The sequence below is a fragment of the Juglans microcarpa x Juglans regia genome, chromosome 6S (assembly GCF_004785595.1).
Source record: "Juglans microcarpa x Juglans regia isolate MS1-56 chromosome 6S, Jm3101_v1.0, whole genome shotgun sequence".
NCBI classification, from domain to species: domain Eukaryota; kingdom Viridiplantae; phylum Streptophyta; class Magnoliopsida; order Fagales; family Juglandaceae; genus Juglans; species Juglans microcarpa x Juglans regia.
This window is the reverse complement of record NC_054605.1, coordinates 15,001,690-15,025,233: the sequence shown is the minus strand read 5'-3', so window position 1 is coordinate 15,025,233 and position 23,544 is coordinate 15,001,690. Positions and strand designations below refer to the sequence as shown.

Here is a 23,544-nt window from a genome sequence, read left to right as displayed (position 1 = left end):
CATACGGAAAAGATGTGTTATTGTTGAAGAAAGGAGAAAAAATATTACTGTTATATAAAATAACAAAAAATGTTACCGTTAGGCAAATGAAAACCAAATATTACCAATATATATGCGGAGAAAATCATATTAAAAAATACTATTGTGGTAGAAAATGCACATAATAAAAAAATTATTATTTTTAATATTAATAATAGTTTGAAAACAATTATTGTACCCGAAGAAAAAAAATCCTATAAGTATTTACAAAATTAGTAGAACGTGATGTTTAAAAACAAGAGAAAAAAATAAAAGAGTTAGTAGTTAAAAATGTAAATGAAAGTGTGAGAAAAAAAAATAATAAAGAAAGAATAAAAAAATATTATTTAAATAGAATAGAGAAATGATAGAAAATGAGATGTAAGAGATTTTTTAAAGATAAATATAATTTATGATAAAATTATAGAAAGTATCATTTCTACCTAAAATTTAGAAAAAATTTTAAGAAATTAGATGTGAATGCTCTAACAAAACTATTTTGAATCGATACCTAATCTTGCTTTCGTGGCCCTACAAACTTTATTTGAAGTTTTCTCCCAACAATAATTCCAACACTTTATATATTTTTGCTGTACGTACCCATAGTTTGTAACAATTAGATCTACGATTTCTACTTTTTTTTTTTTTGGTAGAGTTAGCCCACCAATTTATCTTCCATTACAAAGGAAAGATATACAATTAAACTATAAGTCAACCAATACCTATTTCTCGTATATGGAGAAATCGGGAGAATTTATTTATGAAAAAAATCTACTTATCATCATTTTTATCATGATCTTCTTAATTTTTCTTGATATGATATTAAATAATAGACACATACGTGAAACATAATAAATAATTTTTAATTATTTAATACCATATTATGAATTTATTTTTAATTAAATTACATGATTGCATTGGTTGATTGAATTTATTTATTTTTAGATTATGCAAAAAGATCGTTTCTTTAGATTCTTAATCCAAATTCAAATAGCACAAAAAATAAAAATAAAAACTGAACAGTAAAGCAATAATAAAAAAAAATGCAAGGATATTATTATTTGTAGTAAAATGAATGGTGAGTAGTATTTGTCTTTAATGATAAGCCTTTATTATTTTTTTACTTCCAACATTTCTATAAAGAATAGAGTACAATGGGCAAAAAATTACATTGAGTCGCTTGTTATTATACTCTAAATTAGTGATTTCTTTTAAAGAAAAAATTGTATGAGTTATTTGAATAGTTAGATAAGATGAGATTAGAAAATTTTTACTTCCAATATTTGTATAAAGCATAGAGTACATTGGGTATCATAAAGAAAAAAAAGATTACATTGGATCCCTTGTTATTATAGTCTAAATTAGTGATTTCTTTTAAAGAAAAATTTGTAAGTGCTGTTTGGATAGTGAAATGAGATTAAATAATTTTAGATGAAAGTTTTAAATTGAATAAAATATTATTTTTTAATATTATTAGTATTTTAAAATTTAAAAAAATTAAATTATTTTTTATATTTTATATAAAATTTTAAAAAATTTATAATAATAAAATGAGAGTGAACGAATGCTTAATTAGTAAATCCTATTTTACTTTAAAAAAATTGTACAACAGCCTCACGTGATAGATGACGCAAGCATGTCCCCAAAATTTTTAGCAAATCCTTCACGCGCTCTCGCTCTCCTCGACGCCCATAAACACGCGCGCGCTCAAACTCAAACGCGAGCGCGCACGCACACTCCCTCTCTCACCCCCGTCTCTACTTTCTTTCTTTTTCCGAACCTCTACCTTTCTGTCTTTCTTCAATTCTGTTATCGAACCCTAACCCTAAACGTAACCCTAATGCCCTCTCAATATTTATCCCTCTCCCCCGGTTAAAACCCTAACACTGGTTTCACCTTCGAATTCTCGTGAACTCGAGGGCCTTTTTGGATATCGATTTCTGATATGGACTCTCAGCCGAACAATCTATTTGAAACAGCGTCGCAGCCCGACACGGCCAACGACGCCTATACCTTCCTCGAATTCAACACCCAGGGCGAGGAATTCGAGTACCCCGAGTTCCGGGATCCGATCCGTTCCCCGGTGGCTTCCTGGCCCACGCCATCCGATTCCCTTTCCGACCCGAATGAACGATGCGGAGGCGGCGGCCCTGGGTCGGATCCCCACTCGGATGCCTCGCCTGTATCCGCTGCCCCGGGCGGCGCGACCAAGACCCGGGTAGGTGGCTCGGGCAGTAGCAGTAGCGGTGGGCATAATAACAATAACAATAATAATAATACTCATAATAATAGCAATAGCCAGGTTGCGGAAGTCCTAGCTGCTGGGATGGGAGGTTTGAACTTCGAGGAGACCGGAGATGACGATAGTTACGAGTACGGGAAGGAGAATTTTACGGAGCACGCATGCCGGTACTGTGGTGTGTCGAACCCAGCCTGCGTGGTGCGCTGCAATGTCCCTTCTTGTCGTAAGTGGTTCTGCAATTCCAGGGGGAATACGTCGGGCTCGCATATCGTCAATCACCTGGTGAGTGGGTTTCCCTTTCTAAAGGGTGGAATGGAATTTGGGGGGAATTTTTATATGGAAAGCATCTGCAAATTTATGTTTTTTAGAATGCAGTTTTGGTGGGTTTTGGGTCGATGAGAGATTTCTTGGGTTTATGGTTTGATGATTGGACCGACTTATATAAAAAAAAGGTTGTATGATGGTTGGACTGGAAACTAGAAAATATAGCTTGGTATATGTTGTGAATAGAATTTATAAGAGGATCTCTAATATCATTTATTTCAATTGGACAGGCATCTCTGATATCTGATTCTTATTTTCATTGCAATGGTGGTTATGTAGGTTCGAGCGAAGCACAAGGAAGTTTGTCTTCATAAAGACAGTCCTTTGGGAGAAACAATCCTTGAATGCTACAATTGTGGTTGTCGCAATGTGTTCCTGCTTGGATTTATTTCAGCAAAGACAGAGAGTGTAGTGGTTCTTCTTTGTAGAGAACCTTGTTTAAGTGTTAATGCATTGAAGGACATGAATTGGGACCTGAGTCAGTGGTGTCCCCTGATTGATGATCGTTGTTTTCTGCAATGGCTTGTCAAGGTTAATATTATTTTATGCATTGCTCTCTGTTTAGCATATGAAGTCATTTATTGATTTGTTAATTATTGAACTTTCTAAATCTGTTTCGCCTGTGCAGATCCCATCTGAACAGGAGCAGTTGAGGGCACGCCAGATCAGTGCTCAACAGATAAACAAGGTAGAAGAACTTTGGAAGACAAATCCTGATGCTTCCCTCGAGGATCTTGAAAAGCCCGGTGTGGATGATGAACCTCAGCCTGTAGCCTTGAAGTATGAAGATGCATATCAGGTGCCTGAGCTTGCATGATTGCTAATAACGTTATTGCTTAGCAACATGAGAAGGTTGTGGTGGAAATTATAGTTTATATGTGGCTGTTTACTAATAAGTTGATTTTACCTTTCTTTTGCAGTATCAAAATGTATTTGCACCACTAATTAAGCTTGAGGCTGACTATGATAAAGTATGCTTCATATCTCTCTGCATCTCCTACTCATTCTTTACTCTGCTTATAGTAGCATTAATTGATTATAATTTCTGAAGAGACAAACGTAGCTTACTGATGCCATTATTTGTCCCAAATCATTTATTCTGATTTCCTGAACAAAGCAATTTCTTGCTGCAAGATTTATGGAAAACATTTTGTGGCATCTGATAATCTAAGTTTTGATGTAGATGATGAAAGAATCTCAAAGCAAGGACAACGTCACAATTCGGTGGGATATTGGTCTTAACAAGAAGCGAATTGCTTATTTTGTTTTTCCAAAGGTGCATCTCTCTCTCAGTCGTGCCACTTTAATTGTGAATGCTTTTAAATCACTGTCAAGTTAGTGTATGTTTTCCTGATCTCTGCAGTTATTTTTTGAGCATGCACGGTAGTTCTATTTCACTTTCCCTTTTTGAATGTTAGACTCCACGTTTTGTTGTTGTAGGAAGACAATGAGTTGCGCCTTGTACCGGGAGATGAGTTGCGGTTGCGTTATTCTGGAGATGCAGCTCACCCAGCATGGCAGTCAGTGGGGCATGTAGTATGACTCCTCTTTTCATTGATATCTAAATTAATTGTTATTTAGGTGTTCCCTTTTAGTATGCAATGGCACTTGGCCACAATATATGAATGGTATTACAGATTATTTTATATTGTTTCAGATCAAGCTGACTGCGCAAGAGGAGGTTGCGCTTGAACTCCGTGCTAGTCAGGTAGTTAAAGCATTAGTTTAATATTAGCTTTTTTTTTTTTTTTTAAAGTCTTTGTTGAGCTTTTCATTGCTAGTTTGCTTACTGTCAATGTTCAATGCAGGGAGTCCCAGTTGATTTGAACCATGGTTTCAGTGTTGATTTTGTGTGGAAAAGTACAAGCTTTGATCGCATGCAGGGAGCAATGAAAACTTTTGCAGTGGATGAGACTAGTGTTAGCGGGTAGGTCTGCTAGTCTTTCAGCTTTATTTGCATTTGTTTGTCTGTAATAAGGTTCTTGAAAGAAGTTTACTCATAAAAAGGAAAAGGTTCTCGAAAGAAGTCTTTAATCTTGGGTGAGATTTCTTTATTGAGCTTAAAATCCAATTTTTTTCTACATTGGAAAGTTAATATGTAATTTTTCTTAAAGACTGCTGCAAGAGGAAATGTGAAATTCTATTATGGAATAAGTTCGCTGCTCGGTTGTGGCTCAATCTGCTAGCATTCTTGTTGCAGTTTGTAAATATTTGATCAGCATATTCTAGGCTGTTAATTTTTTTTTGAAAATATTCTAGGCAGTTAAATAAACAGAGCACGTCTGTTCTGTACCTGGACAGTTTACATTTTGTATTTAAATGCCTTCTTCTATGCAGTTATATTTACCACCACTTGTTGGGACATGAAGTTGAAGTTCAAATGGTTCGGAATACATTGCCTAAACGTTTTGGTGCACCCGGTCTTCCGGAGCTTAATGCATCTCAAGTATGCTGTGCTGATTGTACACTTTTTGGTTTTATCTTGAACTTTTTTTTTCAAATATATGTTATCTATGCTATTATTTGAATGTTTTAGCTACCAAAAAAATTGAGAAGTTTGAAGATGCACACTTAGGTTGCGTTGGGATGTTGAGTTGAGATGATGAAGTAAGTTTTGTGGGGCCCACTTAAGATGAGTTAAGATGTATTTGTATGTTAAAATGAGTTTAGATATATTTATGTGAATTTGAGATTGTGGGTCCTGCGTATAAAGAGGTGTTGAATTGAAAAAAGTTGTGGGTCCCACGTGTAAAGAGGTTTTGAGTTGAGATGAATTTAGTGATTTGAGAGTTGTGTTTGGATGTTAGACTCAGCTTAAAATTAGACTGAACTGAGTTGATCTTAATACAGTCCAACAACCAAACAGGGCCTTAGAATATACTGAGGCTAACTCATGGCACAAGTGCGAATAGAACACTACATCTACAAGAAGGTATATCTTGTTTAGATGGAAACATGGAGGCAGTACACTAGTAGCTGGCCTTCTCAACAGGCCTACTGATGTACATGTTCTTCCCTAGCTCTCTCAACTTTCTAAGGATCAAGATGTCTGTATCTTTTCTGTGGGTTGTGACCCTTTTAGACCGTTGGTGCGTCCACAATATGTACGCATACAAATAAACATGACTTTAGTAAAGTTAGGGGGTGTAAACATAGTTTTATTCATTTAATTTTTATTTAGACGAGTCAAGCTTGAGTTATTACCAACTTTATTTTGTATTCATGATTTTCTATTCTGTCAAATGATTTCTTCAGCCGGGTTGGCTTGGCTTGCTCATGCCCAGAAGCATAGTGGACATTTTTACTCATGGAGATGATTGGGTGGCAGCCCACAAATTTAAGCAATGTGTAAATTGTTCCTGCATGCCTCATATGGTATATATGGAGGGAAGAGGATGATAGGAATTTTTAGATATCGAAAACAAACAATGGGGTTCAAGACTTTCTTTTTCAAAACTCTCCTCGGTTAGGCAACTACTATATCTAGCCAAATGAATTTCTTTTACACATCTCATTGTACTTGGAAAAGGAGCTTATAATGAGATTCTAATTACTTATAAAACATTTATATTCACGAATAGTTCTTTTAATTTTTCAATATTATTTTTGTTTTGAAATTTGGAAAAATTGTATTGTTTTTTGTGTTTTGTTTGGAAGTTTGGAAAAATAGTAATAATTAGATGAAAAATTTGAAAATTTGAAAACTTGAAATTGAAAAGTGTTTTGTGTTTGAGTACTGTTTGAAAAGAAAATTATGAGAAGTTTTGAGATGAGATAAGATAAGAACATTTCATCTCATCTAAGTTCCCAAACAACCCCTCAGTTTCCATGATTTTCTTGTCCTTTTGTTTCTCTAGCTTTGGCTAGGTGACTGTCTTGTACACATATCATTGTACTTGGATTGCTCCTCTTGCTCTTAGAATGATATTCTTATTGCTGATAAAAAATTTGTAAATACCTTTATATAGTTCACGAGAATTTGAAGGTGAAACCAATATTAGGGTTTTCTGCTATTGTATTAAAGGGAGGGAATGTTCATGAGTTTTTGCTTTCTTTTCAGCTTTCTAGAATGTAATTAGGTCTCTTTTGTATACTTCCTGTGTACATGAGCTTTGCCTAGTTTCATTCGATCAATAAAGTTTCTTATAAAAAAAAAAACCTTTATATAGTTTATATGTTTTAAAGATTATATTGTAAGAATTCAAACTACATTTATCGTATTAGGAACAACGCTCTTAGAACTCTCTTTGAATCCAAGAGAACTCGCAAGAGTCAAGTAGTCACTAAACTCAAAAGAGTAATATTGATGGAAGAGATCTCTTGGAGACAAAAATCAAAGGCGTTGGCTCAAGGTGGGAAACAAGTACACGAAGTTCTTCCATAGGGTGTCTAATTCACATAGGAGGAACAACTCTATTGACATGTTGGTGGTAGATGGAGTAGTTTCCTTGGATCAGTCCGTCATCAAGAATCACATTGCACAGTATTACGAACACCTCCTATCCGAACAACACACATGGATACCGAAAGTGGATGGTTGAACTTTTTCAGCATTAGATCAATTGTGTGTAGGGTGGCTTGAGAGGCCCTTTGAAGAAGATGAAGTATGCAAAGTAATCCGTGGCATGGCTAGTGACAAGGCTTCAGGCCTTGATGGTTTTACCATGGGCTTTTTCCAAGCTTGTTGGGAAGTGATCAAGGGTGACCATATGCGGGTATTTCAAGAGTTTCATTCTAATGCTAGATTTGAAAAAAGTCTTAATGTTATTTTTTTAGCACTCATTCCCTAAAAGTTGGGGTCCGTGGATGTTAGAGACTATTGTACCATTAACCTTGTGAATGGGGTCTACAAGATTCTTTCTAAAGTGTTAGCGAATGGATTGAATACGGTGATGGAAAAATTAATTTCAAAGCTGCAAAACGCATTTGTCAAAGGTAGAGAAATACTAGATTTGATCTAATTGCAAATGAAGTGTTGGCCGGACGACTCAAATCTAGAGAATCTGGGTTACTTTGCAAGTTAGACATGGAGAAAGCCTATGATCTCGTCAATTGGAAGTTCTTTATTTACTTGCAAGATGCGGCTTTAGGGAGAAATGGTAGAAGTGGGTAGAGTTTTGCATCTCTACAGTTCGCTTCTCTATCTTGGTGAATGGTTCATTGATGGGTTTCTTTGACTCCTCTTGTGGTTTGACACAGGGGGACCCATTCTCTCCTTTACTTTTTTTATTCGTCATGAAAGCTCTCAGTAAGATGATTGTGGGCCTTGTGGAAGGTGGTTTTCTCTATGGTTTCTCGGTGGGGAATGATGATAATGGCTTTATTGATATTTCTCACTTGCTTTTTGCTGAAGATACTTTAAATTAGGGGTGTAAGGAGTTCGATTCGGTTTGGACCGAAAAAATTGACCGAACCATCGGTCCGGTCTGATTCGAACTGAAAATGGGACCAGTTGGTCTCGATCTCACAAATTGTGGATCGAAGAAATTCGGTCTAGTCTCGGGGTCTATAAATTTTGGACCGGACCGAACCCCTATATATATTTTAAAAATATTTTTAATAATTTAATATATTATTTTTATATAGTAATTATATAAGTTAATGATGTAATTTTTATCTAATTTATTATCATTGATTATATAGAATATAAAATAATATATGCTGTCAATTAATAATAATAAATCATAAATCATGTAATTATTTGTCATTATATATAAATAGTTAATACATCTTACATAGTCTACTATTTACACTTAATTAAAGTAATTTGATAATTTTTTTTAATACCTAAGTTGCAAGCAAGCATGAATAATCTATGTACAATGAAATTATTTGATATTCATTAACCATATATAAAATGTATGACATTGTTAATAATTATGCATACTAAAGAGTAAAGTCTAAGTTAGTAAGTAGTAACTATCAACATTATAAATATAATTATTGTTAAATATTTTTTTAATGAGTTAGTTACATAATTCACATTAATAATTTACTTAATTTTAATTTTAGTAATTTAAATATTTTTTTACTAATTTATTTTAAAAAAATGAAAGAAAATAATAAAATAATTGGGCCGGACCGACCAGACCGATTGACACCCCTAATTTGAAGCTGTCTCAAGTATATCGAAGTCTGAATTGGTGCCGGCGGGGATTGTCCCCAAAGCGGTGAATCTAGCATCTCTCTTGCGATGTAAGGTATTTTCTCTACTCCCGAAGTATCTCGGCTTACCACTGGGTGCTTCCTTTAAATCAGAGAGGATTTGGAATGTCGTGGTTGAAAAAGTGGAGCTCAAATTGGCTTCTTGGAAGAGGTTGTATTTGTCTAAAGGTGGTAGGCTACTCAACTATTTTCTATCCTTGCTTTCGCTCCCCACAAAGGTTGCCAACCGTATTTAAGAGCTACAACAACACTCTTGTGGAGTGGGTTGGGGGAAGAGTTCAAATTTCATTTGGTAAATTGGTCAATTGTTTGTACTCCAATTTCTGGGGTGGATTGGGGATTCGTAACTTGATGAAGTTCAACCAAGCCCTGTTGGTTAAATGGTTGTGGCAGTACCAACATGATAGGGGGGCCCTATGGAAGTTCGTTATAGATTCACAGTTTGGGGAGGCTTGGGGAGGATGGTTCTTGAATGAGGTATGTGGTCCATATGGGGTGGGTTTGTGGAAATACATTAGAAAAAGGTTGAGAGATCTTTTGGAGATATGCACATATTGTGGTGGGCAACGACTCATGTCAGATTTTTGTATGACAAATGGTGTGGTGAACAAAGCCTCCAAGACACCTTCCTTGCCATATTTGAGCTTGCACGAGTGAAGGATGCAACGAGAGTTGACCTCTTGGTCTTTTCTAGTGGCTCAATGAAATGTAGATTTCATTAGGGCAGCCCAAGGTTGGGAGTTGGAGGCTATCACAGGGTTCTACGCGGCACTGTATTCTATAAGAATGACAGAGGGTACCATAGATAAGATGAACTGGAGCCCCTCCAAGAAAGGTAGATTCACCGTCAGATTGTTTCACAAAGTTTTAATGAGTCCGGGAATGTCCACATTTCCACGAAAGAGTATATGGCAAACGAAAGCTCCTTCAAAAGTAGTTTTTTTTTTTGTTTGGATAACATCATTGGACAAGATTCTCACCATGGTAATTTAAGGAAACGTCGGGTAATGGTGTTGGACCGGTGTTGCATTTGTAAGAAGAATGTTGAATCAGTAGATCATCTGCTTTAACATTACGAGGTGGCCAGGACCACGCGGGATACTTTTTTTGCGGGAATTGGATTATCATGGGTCATGCCTCTTAGACTGGTGGATTTCCTAGCAAGCTGGAGAGGCCTTCAAGGTAATTCACAAGTGGTAGCAGAGAATGGTTCCTATATGTATGTGTTGGTGTATTTGGCGAGAGATAAATAATAGAAGCTTTAAAGATCGCGAGAGAACAATGGATGAGCTTAAAGTATTCTTTTTTAAAACATTGTTCTTATAGGGCCGGGGGGGGGGGGCATTCTTTGTTAACGGGCTAAATGTCCGTGATTTTCTACTTTCGATTGTAAACTCTAGTTAGGTACTTCTCATGTATACTCCATGTGTACTTGGCCTTTGCCTACTTTTATGAATAAAACTTCTTGATTATCTATAAAAAAAACATATTTTTCTTGTATATTTTCAAATACTTAAGATATTATCATTGTAGAGCCGAAATTAAAACTATGAAATAAGAAATACAAAATTATGAGTTTATACGAGTCGAATCAAGTTTTATACGAGTTGTATTGTTTAAATTGAAATAGTTTTGTATTCCCGAATGAGTCATTTAATAAATGAACTAAGCCTGATTCAAGTTTGGTCGAGCTGATTTCGAATAGCTTGTTGAGTAATCTTGTTTTTTTTTACAGCCCTAAGTAATTGTGTTCTCAGCGTATGGTTTTATATTTGACTTTTACATAATGTAACCTAGTCTTGTTTACTTGCATTTCCTTTTTGATGAATATTTACTACCACTTCCTTGCGAATTTTATTGGTTAATTTTGTTCTTAAAGTTGCGTCACTGATTTTTACTCATTTGATAGGTGTTTGCTGTAAAAAGTGTCCTTCAGAAACCTATAAGTTTGATTCAAGGTCCACCTGGCACAGGGAAAACTGTCACTTCTGCAGCGATTGTATATCACATGGCCAAACAAGGCCAAGGGCAGGTAGGTTTAATTACATGTTCTACTTATAAAAAAATGTTTAATTACATGTTCCCAATACATTTGTTTTTGTTGTACACTTGTTTATGGAAATAAATTCTAATTTTCAGGTTTTGGTCTGTGCCCCCAGTAATGTGGCTGTAGACCAACTAGCTGAAAAGATAAGTGCCACTGGGCTAAAGGTGAGGAAGCAGAGCTTTGGTTGCAGTTGTGCTTACATTGTTTTTTTTCTTTGGGTGTTGACTTCTTTTTTTGTATTGTTTGTTGCTAGATTATCATGCATAGGTGATGCGCTTGTATATGTGTTGTGTACTTGGGCTCTTGCCTATTCTGGTTATCAATAAAATCTTTGGTTACTGATAAAAAAAATATATATATATATATATATATATATATTTGTATGGTAATACCACGAATTTAGTATGAGAGGATGGTAATTTTTTTTTATAAGTAAAAATTTATTGATATCAGTAGGTGTGAGATCCAATTATTATTAACTGAAAGAACTTCTTAGACAATGTGAGATCCAATTCATCCCCCTTTCCTATTAAATCCGGGGTATTACAAGTATCATGTATATGTGAGTTGAAAATCCTCCAAATTGTATGATATCTTTAATGAAAGATATTAAATTATCAATATAAAATTCTGATTAGTGAATCTTTTGAAACTTGATTTGGCTTATTATATTTTTTTTTATCAGTAAACAAAATTTTATTGATCATAAAATAGACAAAGTCCCAAGTGATTTGGTTTATTATCTTTTATGGGACAATTACTTCAATTTCAGTTAAAGCTATTGAGTAGGTATTCTTGCTTGAAAAATTGTTGTCTACTCCTTTGGACAGCTTCCAGTTTACAATGAACTTATTAATACCTATAAAAATAAAAACGTTGTTGAAATTTAATGAAGAAAATGTTACACTTTGATGCACTTGTGAGGCATGTTATTGTCAGAATCAGAAGTTGCCACGGACCTGGCTTAAATTCTTTAGGGGATTACTGACTTTTCTAATTATACTAATTAGTCAAGATAATGCATCATTATCTTTTTATCCCATAATCAATTGTATTGCAATGTTATCATTTGTGGGTTTTATTTCATTCAAATGTTTTTTCTTTTTTTTTTTTTGGGGGGGGGGGGGGGGATGGGATTTCAGGTTGTTAGGCTTTGTGCAAAATCGAGGGAAGCTGTGAGTTCTCCAGTTGAGCATTTAACTCTTCACTATCAGGTATGTTAGTTGCAGAAATCGTTAAGCATTTTGCCTGGCATTTTTCTTCTCTTATATTTTGTGTTTTAGCGTTATCAACATTTTTGCAGGTTCGACATCTTGACACATCTGAGAAGAGTGAACTTCACAAGTTACAACTACTGAAAGATGAACAAGGTCAGGCATACTCTCTCTCTCTAAACTTTTGTTATTAATAACTAGAATCTTCTGTTTGGATTGTATGAGGGGTTGTACATTAGAGCAGTTGATTTGATGGTTCGCTAGCTTGTTATGACTACTCATATCTCGAGTGAGATGATTCGTCTCTGGATCTAAATTTTCCCAGTTATTTTGTGATGTGGCTTTGATTCTGCTTTAAGTTTCGTAAATTGTTGTTAGGATAGTTTAGGCCACAAATTTTGAAGAAAGGCTATATAAACAAGAATTATGTGCGGATTGTAGAATGATTCTTGTGAATATTCACAACCAGGTCAAGCTCAATGAGGTTTTGCATTTTATGTTGTGCTCATAATGTTGCATGTTTTGGGAGTACTTTGCCTATCATTCATTGCATTCAATTGTTTCATTTAGATTGTTGATTTTGGTGGGAAACAACTACCCAGAGGACTAAGGTCCATTTGGTAGCATTTTACAATAACTCTTTTCCATACTTAAAAGTGTTCCCAATAAAAGTGCTACCAAACAAAAAACTCCTTGAAACAATTTTAGGAAACTGTTTCAAGAGACAAGTTTGAAGTTAAGTCATAAAAGGTTTTGACATTACTCACGGTTCTTTATATCATTGGATGAGCATTTTGAGAGTGATGGCCCCTTCAAGAGTGGCTTTGTTTTGTTGGACCATGCATTTGGGAAAGTTGATGATGCGGACAACTTGAGGTAGTGGAACATCGCCTTGGTGAATTGGTGATATATGTGTAAGATGAATGGGAGTCTATAGATCATCATATTCACCATGATGAGCAAGAGATTTATAATGTTTGCTATTCAAGGGGTTTACTGTTGACTGGGTTTTGCCTTGAAGGTTGTTTGAATTGTTAGTGAGTTGGAGATGACAGCTAGGACATGGTGATGTTTTGGTAGTGTGAAGGCTGGTTCCTTCATGCCTAATGTGGTGTATTTGGAGAGAGCGAAGTGCACGGACCTTTAAAGATACGGAAGCTTCAGTGGGAGAGCTGACAAAGACTGTCCTCAACACCCTTTAAACAAGGATGGTAGCTAATGATAATGAGCTTTTTCTAGCCTTTCGTAGTTTTTAAATTGTTGTTTTTCTTCTTCTGTAGAATAGAGTAGGTTTGCATCCCTCGGCATTTTTTTAATGAGATTACATTACTTTAAAGGGAAAAAAAAAAAAAAACTCAAAAGCAGTTGCCCTAACTTCCCATTCTCCTCCCCGCCTGCAGTGGTCAAGTAAAGGCTTTAGCTTTGAATTGAGAGTTAGTTATATCCTTAATGGTATTTTAAAAACATATAAACGAGTACAGCTGGGACATCTGATTAATTAATGGTGATTGCTTTTTTATCTTTTTCCAAATGAGTACAGGAGAGCTGTCTAGCAGCGATGAGAAAAAGTATAAAGCACTGAAACGGGCAACAGAGAGGGAGATTTCTCAGAGCGCTGATGTCATTTGCTGCACATGCGTTGGTGCCGGAGATCCTCGATTGTCAAATTTTAGGTTTCGCCAGGTTGGGATGCATCTTATGTGTGTATGTTTGCCTAGGATTCACAATTTGAAGGCCCACACTTGTCTACCCTTTTTCAGGTACTCATTGATGAATCTACTCAGGCAACAGAGCCTGAATGTCTTATTCCTCTGGTTCTTGGGGCAAAGCAGGTATGTAGAAATTGAGTCTCGGCTTGCATTCTACCATCCCGTTTCATGATTGGTCTTCTGATAGGAAATCATATATCAGGTTGTACTTGTTGGTGACCATTGCCAGCTTGGTCCAGTCATTATGTGCAAGAAAGCAGCTCGTGCTGGCTTAGCCCAGTCTCTCTTTGAACGTCTTGTTCTACTTGGTGTCAAACCAATCAGATTGCAGGTAATGAAGAGAGCATAGTTCGTTTCTTTCTGTGTGCATTTTCTATTACTCAAAAGCAAAGCTTACCTTATTGATTAATTTATTTTCCTTAAATAAACTAGCTGGAGCTCAATGATGCATGTGTGCCATTCTTGGACAACACCATGGCTGTCATTTCCAAAGTGGTTTTCATATTTTGAAATTTCATTACAAGTTAATTAAATGCGGAACTTAGAAACGAGATCTAAAATCACCAACATAAAATATTTTTTACAGCCAATGACCAAATATTTTCAATGGCCTACTGGAAAGATGGCCCCCATCTGGGAAATGTGATTTGGACGGTAGTGGATCAATGTATGCATGGCAGCTTGTAAGGTTTTATGTGTTCTATTAAATTAAACCACAAGCCCTACTGCTTGTATAGGCCCAATCAACTATAAGAAATTTTGATGTGAGGGTTCTTGTATACGTCTCGTGTACTTGGGCTAGGCCTACTTATTATTTACCAACAATTTTTTTTACCTTCTAAAAACAAGAAATTTTTTATTTATATCTCGTTTACTTGTAAAAATAAAAATAAAATTTTTGATGGGGTGATATTAAGGAGTCCTATTGAAAATATAATTGTGAAATGATTTGGGTAAGTGGTGAAAGTTATTGCAGTTATGTGAGAGAGAGATTTCAGATTTTATCTTCTTTTTTTTTTTTTTAATCTTTTTGGCCATATGTGGTATCTGTAATCAAGAGAGGACAACCTCTTGAATGGGATTAGTTCTGGTAATGAACAAAACTGACACCAATTGGGGGAATGCCTTTATATAATTATAGGTAAGTTACTTATAAAAATAAAATAAAAATTGTATAGGTAAGTTTCACTACCTCATGGTCAGTGTTGTGGTTGGCATTATCACTTGTTGAATCTGACCAGAACCCCATATTTTTTATTTTCAGATTGCATACTAGCCTCATAATATATAAAAATATCTATTTATACGTATTCAGTTAAGTATGTATATATGTGGGTGGGTGGCCATGTGTGTTGTTTTATACCAGATGCTGATTGCCGATTTGATTGCTTCCTTTTAATGATCATATAAATTAGCAATGTGTAAGTTTGTCCTGTGCTGATGATAGCTGTAACAGTTTTTTTTTTTTTGTGGGTTGAAAATGTGTTTATTTCTTGATAAATAAGATAAGTGAGTTTGTGTTTATGTTGCTCTGTTTCCATTGATGCTATTAAATTAGTTTTGTTAATTGGTAAAGAATCTTTAGGTTTACGTGTCAAAATTTGCAGGAAACTTTTTTGTGTAATTGTTAAATGTGATAATATGCATGTTGCAAGGCTGATTTGTACATTTTGTTTCAAAATTTAGGTTCAATACCGTATGCACCCATCTCTTTCGGAGTTTCCTTCTAACAGCTTCTATGAAGGCACACTACAGAATGGAGTAACTGTAAATGAAAGGCAATCAACGGGCATTGACTTTCCTTGGCCTGTGCCAAATCGTCCAATGTTCTTTTATGTCCAGGTACCAAAACTGCCCGTAAACAAGTAACACTTTACTCTATTGGCCAATTGGAATATACTACAATGGTCTGAATATTCGCGAATTCTTGGTATTTTTAGTCAATCATGCCTAGTGTTGCTCTTGTATATGTCTCGTGTACTTGGGCTATGCTTATTTCTCATCAATTAAACTCTTATATACTGATAAAAAAGTATCAACAAGTAATTGTTCCGGGGGTTCTTTGTAAGCTGGACATGGAAAAGGCGTTCGATCATGTAAACTGGGATTTTCTCTTCTACATGCTTAGAAGATGTGGTTTTGGTGACAAGTGGTGTGGTTGGGTCAGACATTGTATCTCGACAGCTCTGTTTTCAGTTTTAGTTAATGGACAGCCTTGTGGTTATTTTCAGAGTTCTAGAGGATTGAGACAGGGGGATCCGTTATCTCCATTTTTATTTGTTCTCGTTATGGAGGCTTTGAGCCGTATGGTGGAAGCAGTTGTAGGAGGAGGTTTTATTTCAGGTTTCTCGGTGGGAACTAATATTAATGGCTTTATTTCCATTTCACATTTTCTTTTTGCTGATGATACTCTTATTTTTTGTGATGCTGTTGGGGAACAGATTCAAGCTTTGAGGGCTGTCTTGTTATGTTTTCAAGCTGTATCTGGGCTAAAGGTGAACTTGGGTAAATCGGAGCTGGTCCCCGTGGGAGATGTGCATAATATTAACAATTTGGCAGAATTATTGGGGTGTAGAGTTGCTTATTTTCCCATGAAATATTTGGGTCTCCCGCTGGGGGCGTCGTTCAAGGCAAAGTATATTTTGGATGGGGTGGTTGAGAAGAGGTTGGCGGCATGGAAAATATTGTATTTATCTAAAGGGGGTAGAATCACCCTTATAAAGAGTACCCTTTCTAATATCCCAACTTACTTCCTTTCATTATTTCCTTTACCAGTTGGAGTGGCTAATCGTATTGAAAAGTTGTATAGAGCTGTTTTGTGGGGTGGTTTGGGAGAGGAGAATAAGATTCCTTTAGTAAGCTGGAAAAAAGTATGCTATCCGATTGTTGATGGAGGATTGGGGGTTCGTAATTTGTGTAGTTTTAATAAGGCATTGTTGGGGAAGTGGTTGTGGAGATTTCATAGGGAAGAGGAAGCGTTGTGGAGGGGGCTGATCGATCGGAAGTGTGGGAGTGATTGGGGGGGATGGTGCACTAAGGAGAGTAGGGGGTCTTATGGTGTGAGTTTATGGAAGTTTATTAGGAAAGGATGGGATTATTTTGTGAAACAAGTCAAATTTGTGGTTGGTGATGGTTCAAGAGTTCGGTTCTGGTTTGATGTTTGGTGTAGTGAGAATGAATTGTTTTGAGCTTTTCTGGCTGTTTTCAGATTGACTGTTAATCAACAGGCATCAATTTCAGAGTTGATGAGTTACTCTAATGAAGAGGTGCATTGGGATGTTAGATTTTTCAGATCTGTTCAGGATTGGGAAATTGAGGAGGTTACTGATTTTTTTATATTGTTGTATTCAGTGGATATTAGAAGACATGACAGGGATCAAATGTTCTGGAGATACACAACGTCTAAAAAATTTTCTGTTAGATCATATTATAAGATATTGTCTTATCAGCATTACATTTCTTTTCCTTGGAAGAGTATTTGGAAGGCTCATGTTCCGTCAAAGGTTGCTTTTTTTGTATGGACAACAGCAATTGGGAATATTCAGACTATTGACAATCTGAGAAAGCATGGAATGCTTGTTATGGAGTCGTGCTTCATGTGCAAGAAAGCTGCGGAATCACTGAATCATTTATTTTTACATTGTGATGTGGCTAAAGTGTTATGGGATGGTGTGTTTAGAAGATCCAGACTGATCTGGGTTATGTGAAAATCAGTGGTAGATTTTCTTGCATGTTGGAATAGACTCCATATTTGCTCTCAAGTGGCAGCTGCGTGGAAGATGAGTCATTTGTGCATTATGTGGTGCATTTGGTTGGAAAGGAATGAGAGGTGTTTTAATAATAGGGAACGCAACATAGAAGAACTCTGGAAATTTATTGTGTGTTCCTTGTTTAGTTGGTTTTCAGCTATTGTGCTTAATGGAGGGGCTGTCAATGAGCTTTTGTCCTCGTTTTTCTAGTATTAGAATGTAATTAGGTGTTTCTTTTGTATACTTCCTGTGTACATGGGCTTCGCCTATTGCATTTGATGAATAGAATTTTTTACTTATTAAAAAAAAAAAAATTGTATGGCTAGTGTTATTTGATTTGATGTCTTGCTTGGTGTCAAATCATAGTTTTCGTTTGCAGAAATGGGATTGATTTCGATTCTAAAACTGTACAGCTCTTTTTTTCTATTGTTCTTTTTTGGTGTGTATGTTGTCAATATCTCACTTTTTTTTTCGACTTCTCTTCTGAGATACCGTTTTGATAACAATATTTTTTTAGATGGGACAAGAGGAGATAAGTGCCAGCGGGACATCCTATTTAAATAGGACTGAGGCTGCTAACGTGGAAAAGATTGTAACTACTTTCTTAAGGAGCGGTGTGGTTCCTAGTCAGGTAATTCTATGGATCTTCGTTTCTTATTAATTTCCCCATAGGTTTACTTCTGCTTGTTCAGTGGTTAATTATGTCACATTTTCACAGATTGGGGTGATAACACCGTATGAGGGACAAAGAGCATATATTGTAAACTATATGTCAAGAAATGGTGCTCTCAGACAGCAACTTTACAAGGAGATAGAAGTAATATTTTGATTCTGACTCACCAATGCAAGGTCCTAAGATTTTTCTTGCAGTTTCTTAAAATATGTATGTTACAGGTTGCAAGCGTGGATTCGTTTCAGGGAAGGGAAAAAGACTACATTATCTTGTCGTGTGTGAGGAGTAATGAACATCAGGTTAGTTAATTTAACATATACACTCATTAATTTTAGTGTGTAGCATATGCATGCTGAGTATAAATTTTGTCATGAAGACTCAAGATTGTTCCTGCTTGCCTTTTGATTAAGTAGGCGGTGGAAATGTGCATTTGTTTTTTATTATTGTTGTTGTCATCGTTATCATTGTTATTGTTAAGAGGTTATTTAAGTTTTTAAGATGAAGGTTATTGGCAAATGCTTATATTCTTCAGATTTTGACGTGGTTCACAGTTTTATGATTCTTGTATTGAAATGAACAATAATTATTCTCAGAATACCAAGATGGAAATTGGATCCTTTAGGGTTAAAAAGGATTAATTGTAAGGCCGTCCCTTGGCAAGGTAACCTCCATGGTCGCCGATTTGAGGTCGAGGTCATGGGTACAAACTCACCAAGTGCTGTCTCCTCTTGTAAGCGACTAAGCCTTGTGGAGAAGTTCATGGGTCCAAACCCACTAAACACATGTATAGCTTACCATAAAAGACAACTACTTGAGAAGTTTATAATTTATATAAAAACCTTCCTCTTGATAACGTTTACATTTGTGTTTTTAGGTGATTGGTAGATTCTGCCTGTTGGAAACGCATATCTTAGTGCTTCCACTTTTTATTACTGCTAAAAAAATTCTTTGATTGGTGCTTTTATTACTACTTAAATATTTTCTTAAAGGTAATCTCCTGAGTTGATGCTTGACTGCTGGACCCCTTTTCAGGGAATTGGATTCCTTAATGATCCTCGTAGGCTCAATGTTGCTTTAACACGTGCTCGATATGGTATTGTCATTCTGGGGAATCCTAAAGTCCTAAGCAAACAGCCACTTTGGAATGGCTTATTGACCCACTACAAGGTATTGTAGGTTATCTAATGCTGTATTTTATTGTACTTTCCTCTGGAGTCAGTGTTAGGGCCCACTAACATGTCGCACAGCCTGTTGTGTACATTCTACTCTAATATCATCTACTTATATTGGAATTACTCATTATTTCTTTTGGTCAACCTTTTCCTAAATTTTTTACCTTGGTGCAGTGAAGTGATATAGGTTTCTAGATATGCAATTACTGCAGGTCTTGACTTGCAATTATTAATCTCTGATTTCGTCATAGTATACTTGGGCTCTTGGGTACTATTTTGATCAATTAAAATTTGTTTACGGATAAAAAAAAAAAATCTCTGATTTCATCCTAAATAATAATTTGTTTTCTGTTTTTATCTTCTCTTTTTTTTGTGAATGTTTCATCAGGAGCATGAATGCTTGGTTGAAGGGCCTTTGAATAACTTGAAGCAGAGTATGGTTCAATTTCAGAAGCCCAAAAAGGTAGGCATTGAATGGAAATAAAAATGCTAAAGTGCATCTTACGGTTTTTTTTTTTTTGGACGAGACGTGATGTTATGGTTATTGCTGTTTTGACGCAGATCTATAATGATAGGAGACTTTTCTTTAGTGGTGGACCTGGAGTTGTACCTAACGATACTTTTGGTTCTGTTGCATCACCTGGACAGAATGCTGATAGAAGAAGCAGTCGTGGTAGGGGTATGCTATTGCTATCGCATTGTATCTTTAAATGGTTTGCCACAGAGTTCTCTCAAGTGCTTAGGATATGTTTGTGTCTTGGAGCCTTACACTAGACTTAAAATCCAGAAGAGGATATTGCTCCAGTCTGCTCATTTTTCACTATTAAGATGCTATTTTGATCCAATTGCAGGTACTTTCATATCTCCTGGACCTCCTAATGGTACCCATAAGCCCGGGGTGCATCCTGCTGGGTATCCAATGCCTCGGGTTCCCCTTCCACCATTTCATGGTGGTCTGCCTTCTCAGCCATATGCTATTCCAACTCGTGGTGCCGCCCATGGGCCTGTGGGAGCAGTTCCTCACGTCCCTCCACCAGGAAGTCGGGGCTTTGGAGCAGGCCGTGGAAATGCTGGTGCTGCTATTGGCAGTCATCTCCCACACCACCAAGGGACCCAGCAAGCTATTGGAAATATCGGCTCTACTTTCAACTTTCCGGCTCTGGAGAACCCAAACAGCCAGCCATCTGTTGGCGGTCCATTATCTCAACCTGGGTTTGTTAATAATGTCTGTCCTCGTTCTTTCTTTTTTCAGTTTTTAAAATGTCTCTAATTTTTCCCATATTTGCATTGCTAAGCTCTGACAATATTTTGTTTTATGTGTCAGATGCCAGTTCAAGGGTCAAGCCAAACATTTCGTGATGGATTTTCCATGCCGGGGTTGTCTCAGGTATTTATTGTAGAACACTATATGTTCTATTTTTTGTTTATTTAGTTTTTCTTGATTCTGAATTTGTCTTTTAAATCATCAGGATTTCTTGGGTGATGATTTCAAAAGCCAGGGATCACATGTTCCTTATAATGTTACTGACTTCTCCACTCAGGTACACATTAAGGAAATCTTGGAATTATTGTGGACTCGAACATATGTTTTTATAAATCGACGATGGGTGTGTTGGGATGTATTTGATGTTGGCAACAGATTTAAAACTCCAGGGTTCTGATCTTATTTTCTATCAATGTAAATTGAGGTCTCATATCTTGGATTTTCCCTTCCATCAAACCAGTGTCTATAATCGGGTTTGATGGAGAGAAGCTAACAGGCAGTGGATGTATAATGTAGTACTATATGTTGCTTTATACGTGAGATGTGTTTCAGCTCTTAGAAGGTGTATTGAAGAGGATGTCTTGTGGATTTTATATCTCTACAGCTAATTGTTTTGTATTTTCTTCCAATACAACTTGAACGTTTATCTGTTTGGGGTGACTTCAAAATACATTATGCCACCTTATTGTTTATAATGTTGACTGTTGCTGGCATGCTGCAGGCTTCTCAAGGTGGATATGCCGTTGATTATGTAACCCAGGGAGCACAAGGTGGGTTTCCTGGTAACTTTCTGAACCAGAATTCTCAAGCTGGATATTCTCGCTTTGGTACAGGGAATGATTTCATGTCTCAGGTTTGCTCTAGTTACCATTCTCAGATTATTTTTACCCCCACCCACAATCCCCCCCGGCGAACTTCTGCTTTAATATTTGCTCTAATGCAGGACTACATGTCTCATGGATCCCAAGGTCTATTTACTCAGGTTGGCTTCAGTGACCCCTCACAAGATGATGCATCGCAGAGCCACTTCAGTGTGGCAAATACCAACCCACTTCAGTCTCAGGTTTCTTTTAATACCAATGCTGTCTTATAGGGTAATCTGTCTTATAGGGTAATCTCGTAGGTAGAATCATCAAAAAGCTAAGATGCGAGATATCATGGAGACCTTGCCACCTGTTCTGCATAGAGTCTGTCAAATGCTCTCTGCTTCTGGCTAAATGTTTTCTGCATCATACCTTGACTTTGGTGACTGGTGGTTCTCTTATGAGAGAGAATTTATGTCCGATTTATTTGCAGGGCTTAATGAATTCTCTCTACTCTCAGCCTTTTGGCCACTACAACACGCAACCACCTCTGAACTTGCAGGCTCCACAACAACAGCCTCAGTCAGGTCAGAGCTCCTCTCAAACTCAGAAAATCCATTATAATGGTTGAGCTGGGATTTGTGGCCGTGATGGGTTATGATCTTTACAGTCAGCAACTTGGTTTGTGCTCTCATGTGTGCCCAAGTGTGTCTGCTGCTCTAGGAAGCAGAGGAGTTTTGGCTTTTGGGGGGGTCAGTTTGATTATCTCCACAACCCGTAAATTATTATTTTGGGGGTTGGGAATAGGATGGGGTGGGGTAAGATGGATGGGGCTTTGAGAGACACTGGGCAGCACATCCAGGGCTGAGAGAGAGAAGGATAACCCCAATTACCTGCTTGAAGTTTTGTGTTGTTTTTTGAGAGAAGGTAAAATTGTTCCGAAGGGAGAGCATTACATGACACATGGTATGATCGAAAGGGTTTGGATATTTGAAGAAGCCTGAAGAATCAAGGCCATTTACCACATAGTGGGAAAAACCACCATTTTTATACAGCAGCAGTAACCACCAAAAAATTCTTATAACGGCCGGCCGAGAATAGTCTTAGCCTCTAACCCTTTCAGCTCGTCCTGACGTGTAATTATACTCTCCCACATTATTATTGAATGGGATGATGAAGATAGCTAGCTTAGGAGTCTTTCCGGGAGCAAAGTAGTGCCACCAGATGGAACCGTGGTGGCATATATGAAATTTGTGATAGTGGTTTTCTTGTGTAATTCGGTTTACTTTTTTGCGTGGGTTGACATAATGTGTAATTTCGTTTGACTTTGATGCTTTTGATTGGGTTGGCACTAAACTTTTCGTTGGACGTGTTATGGGAAACAAATTCCAACCTATCACTTGAGAAAGAAGAGGTAATCGGAGGACTCTGTTGACTCAGAAAACTAAAAAACAACTCCCAAATTATAACTTGTTTTCTTCCCATCCAAATAAGTTCAACAACGTGCCCTTGTTTGGATTCCCACTTTTCCAATTTTTTTGGAAACATCTTTAAAAGGTGCCAAGTTTGTAAAGAAAGAATCCGATAACAAGGAGAGAAAATGTGCCGAGTTTATGAGTAAAATAATAGTTTACAAATTAAAGTGGTTTTAAATTAATGTGGTTTTTTCTTTTTTTAACATGAAGAAATAAAGAAGCTATTACAGATGCCGGAAATAGTGGGCCTACTAAAGGCGTGGTTTGATATAATATTTTAAATTTTAAAGTTCGTTCTTATTATAAGATAGATATGGCATATCACATTAAATAGGGTTAATTTATAAATTAATGTTTTGTTACTATTAAATTATTTATCAAAGATGACTACTTGGTTCTTCTTCCCTTCGATTTCACCCTTACAAGGAAAATCTAAACCAAACTAGCAACAAAAGATGCAATGATAAAGGGAGGACAGGGGATCCAACAACTTTGCTTCACACACTTTCTCCAATTGAAATTTGAAAGTCGAGCTCTTGGCATTCTTTAGTATATTGTGGTGTTGTGTTTGTTTCTTTTCTTTTCTTCTTTTTTATCTTGAAGGCAAAGTTGTATTTATTAATGTGGTAGGTCTTTCTTATTTAATAAAATAATAAAAATTTTATTTAAAGGCATTCATGAAAAAAAAA

General features: G+C 36.4%; 1 protein-coding gene across 3 annotated transcripts; it reads left to right on the top strand.

The window, feature by feature from the left end:
* Nucleotides 1-1,739: 1,739 nt before the first annotated feature.
* On the top strand, nucleotides 1,740-22,715 carry LOC121237042 (regulator of nonsense transcripts 1 homolog). 3 transcript variants are annotated; one of them, XM_041133594.1, is made up of 29 exons: nucleotides 1,740-2,542; nucleotides 2,864-3,115; nucleotides 3,213-3,383; nucleotides 3,505-3,555; nucleotides 3,768-3,860; nucleotides 4,025-4,117; nucleotides 4,242-4,292; nucleotides 4,393-4,511; nucleotides 4,922-5,030; nucleotides 10,659-10,781; nucleotides 10,889-10,960; nucleotides 11,939-12,010; nucleotides 12,100-12,166; nucleotides 13,551-13,693; nucleotides 13,771-13,842; nucleotides 13,922-14,050; nucleotides 15,406-15,561; nucleotides 17,986-18,099; nucleotides 18,187-18,285; nucleotides 18,363-18,440; nucleotides 19,174-19,308; nucleotides 19,702-19,776; nucleotides 19,875-19,992; nucleotides 20,165-20,538; nucleotides 20,638-20,700; nucleotides 20,783-20,854; nucleotides 21,299-21,430; nucleotides 21,521-21,640; nucleotides 21,874-22,715. In XM_041133594.1, exons 1-29 carry the CDS (start codon nucleotides 1,964-1,966, stop codon nucleotides 22,009-22,011), a joined length of 3,870 nt encoding a protein of 1,289 aa, XP_040989528.1. In that variant the 5' UTR covers nucleotides 1,740-1,963; the 3' UTR covers nucleotides 22,012-22,715. The 3 variants fall into 3 exon arrangements, with proteins under 3 accessions (XP_040989528.1, XP_040989529.1, XP_040989527.1); XM_041133595.1 differs by having other exon boundaries at nucleotides 4,025-4,120; nucleotides 19,875-19,986; XM_041133593.1 differs by having other exon boundaries at nucleotides 4,025-4,120.
* The last annotated feature ends 829 nt before the right edge of the window (nucleotides 22,716-23,544 follow it).